This window comes from Brassica oleracea, chromosome C7 (assembly GCF_000695525.1).
Source record: "Brassica oleracea var. oleracea cultivar TO1000 chromosome C7, BOL, whole genome shotgun sequence".
Lineage (NCBI taxonomy): Eukaryota > Viridiplantae > Streptophyta > Magnoliopsida > Brassicales > Brassicaceae > Brassica > Brassica oleracea.
This window is the reverse complement of record NC_027754.1, coordinates 16,081,540-16,088,602: the sequence shown is the minus strand read 5'-3', so window position 1 is coordinate 16,088,602 and position 7,063 is coordinate 16,081,540. Positions and strand designations below refer to the sequence as shown.

The following is a 7,063-nucleotide window of genomic DNA, read 5'->3' as shown; positions in this document are numbered from 1 at the left end:
TGTTTGGTCCATAAGAAGGACGATGAAGAAGCCTTTGATTTTGGTTTATTTTATACTAACCAGCCCAAAGAGGGGTTATTTGGTTTTGTTGATTTGTTTTCAGACAGGTTATGTTTTACACATGGTGGTACACACATATCATAGCAACATCATCCAAGATTTCGTGTCTGTATATTTGAGGTCGATGACTCAATATGTTCTATCAGATTGTGGCATGACCGATGGTAAAGAAGAACCAACTATCATGTTCGAGGACGAAGCATATTCTGCCCAAGATCTTCATCACCCACGGATTGCAGAAAATTGGAGAGGTCCAAGGGACCTTCAGTAATGTCCAAATCAGGGGGAGTAATGTGTGTTGTACTCTTTTTCCTTCACCATGGTTTTGTCTCAATTGAGTTTTCCTGGTAAGGTTTTAATGAGGCAACATTAAAGCACATTACAAGCTCTAAATTGTTATGGCATCCAAGGGGGAGTGTTATGAACCAGATTGTGGATGACTCATAACCAAGAGATTATGATTTGTAATCTTTTCATTTATCTATGACGGTGTAATCTCCTATATAAGGAACCTCTATGTTATGAATAAAGATAGACTTTTCCATTAATTTTATAACATGCCATTTTCCCTGATTTTTTTTCTTCCTTTATGATATAAGAAAGAAGCCTCTAAAAACAAAGGAAAAAAGGAAAAAAATTAAGGAAGACGTCATGAAACAAACATATATATAGACTTTGTGCTTCTGTCTGATTTTCCCACACAATAAAAATTTCCTCCTAGTGGAATTGAGGGCTGTGCGAGGACTAAGGCGCCATGAAACGCAAGCGAGGAGAAGTACAAGTTCCACAACAGCCGAGAAGCCTCAGGAAGCTTCAGAAAACGCACGGAGTACGAGGAGAAAGACACAACCCCAAGTAAGTTAGATTCGCTGCATTATGATGTTAAGATGGCTATAGTGACTAGATTGCCTGCCAAGTCTCTTATGAACTTCCGATGCGTGTCGAAGATGTGGTGTTCGTTTATCCGAAGCCAAGAGTTGGTGGATTCCTTCTTCGCTGTCTCCTCAATGCAACCACGGTTTATAGTCTCTTTTAGCAACAACGCATTCGGCAAGCCTGAAGAGAAGCTTACCTTCCTCTTGTCATATCCAGAGGGATCTTCTTCTTCTTCTTTGGTACCCAGGTTCGAGAAGCATGTCATTGCATAGAATGGGATGGCTGATAGCACCGCCTTGAGCATAACTAGTTTTCCTTCTGAGGAAAGAAGCCTTGACGACTAGATGTTAGCTTTGACCCTGATTCGGTCAACAATAGAAGTGAATAGGTATTATTCTGTCTCCCAAAATGTTCTCGCAGCTCTAGATACTTGCCAACACCACCTTCCTTGACAATCGCAAGGTGAGTTTTGACACGTGAACGTGTAAAATGGAGAATTTTGAACCGATATACAAGATACGTAATTCCGGAAAAGGATTTTTGAGTTTTTAAAAGCATATAAAAAATAATATAAGATGATGAAATTTGCATTGTATTGCTAATATATAGTATATGATTGTCTAGAGTATAAATAATTACATATGGTTGTCTAAAGTAAAGATCAAATGTACAACATATGATTATTTGTATTTTTATATGTCATTGACTACAAAACTATTAAATTAGCTGAAAATCTACCGAGAAAGTCTTATATCTCATCCATTCAACAAATGTAACACTTATAAAATGCACACAAAATATAAAATAACCATGTAACATAAGAGTGTACAGATAAAATTTCAAATAAATAAATTGATAAATTATATAATTTGAAGAAAAAGTTATTTCATTTTTAATATAATAAGGCTTTGTAACTTATAAACTTAAAAATGTATATCAAAATCAAAACACCAATTCATATCAAACATTTTTTATTAATCAAAAGAATTGTAATTATTGATTAACGATGTGACTAAAATAGTACGGTGAATGAAAATTTATGATTAAAACGACTTGTCAAAATCAACTAGTATTTTTATAGTTATATATGCCATTTGTTCTATTTTGATTCTAGTTTTTATAAAAAAATTTTAAAAAAGGAAGAAGCCTAAGAAAACGAAAAAAAAAAGGAAAATTATAAAAAAGGAAAAAAAAAAAAAAGGAGGGTCGACGACAATTAAAATCAAAATCAAAATCAACTCAACTCGAATGTCTTTGCGGTTGTGTCTGGATTTGCTGCGCAATAGAAAGAAAAAGAAAAAGAAAAAAAGGAACTTGGGAGGGGGCTAAGCGAGGAGGCGCCATGAAACGCAAGCGCGAAGAGAAGGAGAGGCTGTGCAGCAGCGGAGATCGGAATCGGATCCCTATTGATCTAAAGAAGGCTACAGTGACGAGATTGCCTGCGATAAAACTCCTTGGCAAAGTCGAATCTAAGGAGGAGAAAGACACAACCCCAAGTAAGTTAGATTCGCTGCATGATGATCTTAAGATGGCTATAATGACTAGATTGCCTGCCAAGTCTCTTATGAAGTTTCGATGCGTGTCGAAGATGTGGTGTTCCTTCATCCGAAGGCAAGAGTTGGTGGATTCCTTCTTCGCTGTCTCCTCAGCGCAACCACGGTTTATAGTCTCTTTTAGCAACAACGCATTCGGCAAGCCTGAAGAGAAGCTTACCTTCCTCTTGTCATATCCAGAGGGGTCTTCTTCTTCTTCTTTGGTACCCAGGTTCGAGATGGCATTACCAGTGGGATTGCGAGCCAGCCAAGAGTATTGCGCTTCTCTCCATGGGTTTCTCAGTGTTTACACTGATCATGGTTTGATGGTTTGTAACCCCGGCACCGAGCAAGTCTTTAATTTGACCAAGAACACCCAATTCGTGGGGTACGATCCCATTGGTGGCCAACACAAATCATTATCTGTGCATTTGAGAGATCCTTCTTCTGGTCATCCTCATCTACTGCACAAGGTGTTAACACTTGGAGAAGGAGGAGGTTGGAGAGACATTGAAGGTACCCCTGTTCCTTATATACCTGTATCAGTGGGAGTATGTATCTACTATGGCGGTTATAAGTATACTGATTTTAAGAATAAGAATCCAGTTGTGATGTGTTTTGATGTTCGATCTGAGAAAGTAAGTTTTATCCAAGCACCTAGTGCTGTCGTGTTATGTGGAAAGAATGCCATATTTATAGAATACAATGGGAAGCTAGCTTCTATTCTTGTGCATCCACCTCTTGCTCGCTCCATTCCCTTTGATTTATGGATACTAGATGACGCCCAGAAACATGAATGGTCAAAGCAAACATGTGTGTTTCCCTCCTCTGCCTGGGAGTCCGTTTCTTGCCGCAGAATGTCTTTCCAAGGCACCAATAAAGCTGGTGAGATCATTATCGTCCCAAGCGTGGTTAATACACTCGAGGTCCAACCCTTCTACATATTCTACTACAATGTCAGAACAAACAATGTCAGAAGAGTTAGGCTCCTAGGAATTGGTGACAATGAAGAGTTTCAACGCTCTTATGGATTCCTAGGCGGGTATGAATGTTTTGTCCGTGTCGCACCTCATCACGTCGACAGTATTGCCTTCCTTTCTCAATAATCATGTATAAACTCTCATTTTTCTGTCCTTTTATTTTCAAGTGTTGGTTTTATAAAACACCAAACAAGCTCATTTATTTTAGGGATCTTCTCTGTTTTCATTTATTATGAGCAGAGTTCCTCGTTGGTGCCCCCATTCGTCTAATTGCCAAACATCCTTCTGACTTGCGCCTTTTATGTATCTTGGCGTACTGGATAAGAAGCGTGATCAAACCACGATTATATTCCAGTGGAACAAAAAGATGCCATGGAGCTCTGTTTTCTCTTCAAAACTGTTATAGATATATATATATTCCCAAACATGTACCGTTTGCCAATAAATTTTGTTTCTCAAATGCCTACTGTACATTTGCTGCCATGTCGCTGGAGACACATACTCTCTCTTTGTATCATTAAATGTCTAAACCTTTCCTGCAAACTAAAGTAAGCTACACCATCTATCGTTTTGTGTCTTCTCGCTTTCATCTTTGCGTAAAGGCTCCTTATCACAATCGAGCTTGCTAACAGTACCAATAACAACTGTACGTAACCACTTATTTACCGCCCATTCTCTCTGTCAGTATTGCTAATTTAAGTCCATCAACTTAACACTAAAAAAAACCGGGGTGTGCATACAAGTTTCTTCTTCCATCATTCTACCAATTCACATAGCTAACATCTACTTACCATCCTTGACAATCGTTTCGTTTCCTTGTTCAATCCTATCTTGTAACCCCCCCCCACAACCACTACGTTTCATAGCCAAGCTAAGCATCCAACATTCAAGAATCAAACCAAGACTTTTCCATCTTTTAGTTACCAAGATCTTTGGTTCATCCCTTGATCATTCTTGATTTATTAGTTTTGTGAAATACTAATTTATCGAGAAATTATATAGACTAAAAAGGGAAAATTGTTTTTCTAGACCAAAAAAACAAATACAATTTGATCCATTTTTGCCTATTATGCCCTTTCCTAATAGAAGAGAGTTTCTTTAGTCTTTGTACAGCCTTTAATTTCTTTAGTCTTAGTTTCTTTAGTTTCTTTAGTCTTTGTACAGCCTTCAATTAAAAGAGAAGAAAATATGTCTTGTGTAAATCTACGCAGTGTTGGGATGAGGACGAAGAAAAGTTTTCATTAGACATAAGGATCTCAGTTTGATGAACTTCTTTGTGTTCCTTGTTATACACGGAAAATACTCATATATATGATGGAGTTTTTAGGGGCAAACAGAGTGTGTTTGGTTGCAGAGAAGGTGATATTCTCGATTGGCATTGAAGTTTCTGGCTTTATTTGATCCCATCTCCACACATAAACTAAAAAACATACACATCAAGCCAAAATCATTTGATTGGGTTGACTCACTCACACGTAAGCCGTGACGTTGAAACTAGTTTTCGTTCCCAGTATTTATCTTTATATGCCAAATAAAACAAACAACAACTCAAATTTCATTCATTTTTAATTGGAGTAAAATAAAAATGAAATCAATTTCTGATTCTTACACATTTGTAAATCTTTACAAAAAATATTAAAGGATTGCCAATTTAATAATCCGAATTAGTCTTTACATCTGTTTGATAATCTTAATGTTGGGCATTCGGTGTGAATTGGAATAAACCGAACCGGCCAAAGCAAAATCTTCAGGTTTCGGTTTAACATCCGCTTCAACCAATAAACCGATCGGCGAATTTCAATTATTTTTTGGTTCGATTCGGTTCGGTTCAGCGGACAAGAAACCGATCGGTTTGAAATATATTAACCAAAAGAAACTAAAAAATTTTGAAACAAACCAAATAAATAAATAAAATCAAAAAATCAAAATTTACATGACTGTTTTTAAATCAAATTAATCGAATAAACCGATATGTAAACTAGTTTGGGCTTAGTTCGAAATCTTACACTACTAAAAGCTCGATATACTGAGCAGAGAGCTATGACACGTAGGACAGTTTATTCGGACCAATCAGAAACATGCTTTTTGCCACGTCAGATGGCCTCACGGATTGCTTTCGTTTAAACTCACGGGCCTTGGGGTTTTATTTCTTTGCCCCATCCGACGCAGCACGAAGCCCAAATACGAAGCACGAAGCCCACACGTTAGACTGCTCGACTTTGCCCCATCCGACGCAGATCACACAATTATACCTAGCCGTCGAAGATGGCGATTCTTCTCACCCGTCCCTCTTCGTCTTCTCCGATCGAAATCAACGATAACTAAGCGATCCACATTCAATACTTTCGTACCAATCAATCAATACCTCCTTAAATGATTTCGTTTCACCTCCCTCTCTTCCTCCTCCTTTATATGCTGTTCTTCTTTTCTTCGTACTAACTAAAACCCTAGAACCACTCAGATCTCAAACCATGGCGATGAAGCGAAATGGAAAGTCTCCAGTCTCATCCGACACTGACGAAAAATTCATGTTCTTCAAAGATGTCTCTCTAGGTCCTCATGAAACTCAATTGCGCTTCCGGCTCATCCATTTCTGGGAGGCTCGAAATCCGATGAAGAAGACAATTATTGGCCTGGAAATGCTCCTCATCGACGAGCAGGTACCTCGATTCTCTTAAAAAAATGTTTTCAGAACGCAGTTCTATGTTTTCCCGTGACTTTTTTGACGTTTTTCTAAAATTTTAAGTAGAATCTAGGGTTTTGATTTATGACGTTTTGTTATACGATTGATTCATTAGTTAAAATAGAGTTTAGTTAGAAGTTTCTTTAAACTTTTAAGTAGAATCTACGGTTTTGATTTATGACGTTTTGTTAGTTAAAATAGAGTTTAGTTATAAGAATCTAGGGTTTTGATTAGTATTTTTGACGTTTTGTTATAATATTGATTCATTAGTTAAAGTAGGGTTTGGTTTCGGATTTGTTTTTATTCGGAGGTTTTGTTCTCATTTCATGAGTTGTTATTTTTTCCGACAACAGGGAACTGTCATTCAGGGATTCATCCCACCAGGACGTATCAAGAAGTACTTGCCTGATATGAAGGACGGGTCAGTTTATAGGCTCAACAACTTCTACGGGTCGAAAAACAAACCTATGTATCGGGTGGCTGATCATATCGCAACCGTGTCTTTCACATGGAATTCTGAATTGTCGGTCCTTCACGAGATTCCAACCTGTTTCGATGAAGACCGTTTCAGGTTTCATTCATATGAAGATTTTGAAGCTAACTGTGATATCAAAGGTGACCTCTACGGTAAGCATACTAATTTTAAAAAACATATCTCAGTTACATTGCTTTATGTTTTGTTGTAGTTTTAGTTTATCTTCCTGCTTTGGTAAAGAAATCTAGAATTTTGTTGGGTTAACTAATCAGTTCAAGTATTCGGTTTCTAGATTTTTATATTAACCATCTAAATTACACTCTTCATAAAAATGTTTTAGATGTTGTGGGCCACATGAAGCTGGTCAATGGACATACTCTTATTGAGCGTCCCACACCTGATGAAGTGAAGATCGATACCACTCGACACATTATGGTTCATGTGCAATCGCATGAGT

General features: G+C 37.5%; 1 protein-coding gene and 1 pseudogene across 1 annotated transcript in view; both read left to right on the top strand.

Moving 5' to 3' along the window:
- Nucleotides 1–2,136: 2,136 nt before the first annotated feature.
- On the top strand, nucleotides 2,137–4,011 carry LOC106301908 (annotated as a pseudogene).
- A 1,461-nt stretch (nucleotides 4,012–5,472) lies between these two features.
- The window catches only part of LOC106302698, a 4,100-nt gene continuing 2,509 nt past the window's right edge, over nucleotides 5,473–7,063 (top strand). The window contains exons 1-3 of the mRNA XM_013739157.1: nucleotides 5,473–6,108; nucleotides 6,485–6,758; nucleotides 6,947–7,061. Coding sequence (XP_013594611.1) covers nucleotides 5,920–6,108; nucleotides 6,485–6,758; nucleotides 6,947–7,061 — 578 coding nt within the window. The 5' untranslated portion in view covers nucleotides 5,473–5,919. The remainder of the gene's footprint in view (nucleotides 6,109–6,484; nucleotides 6,759–6,946; nucleotides 7,062–7,063) is intronic.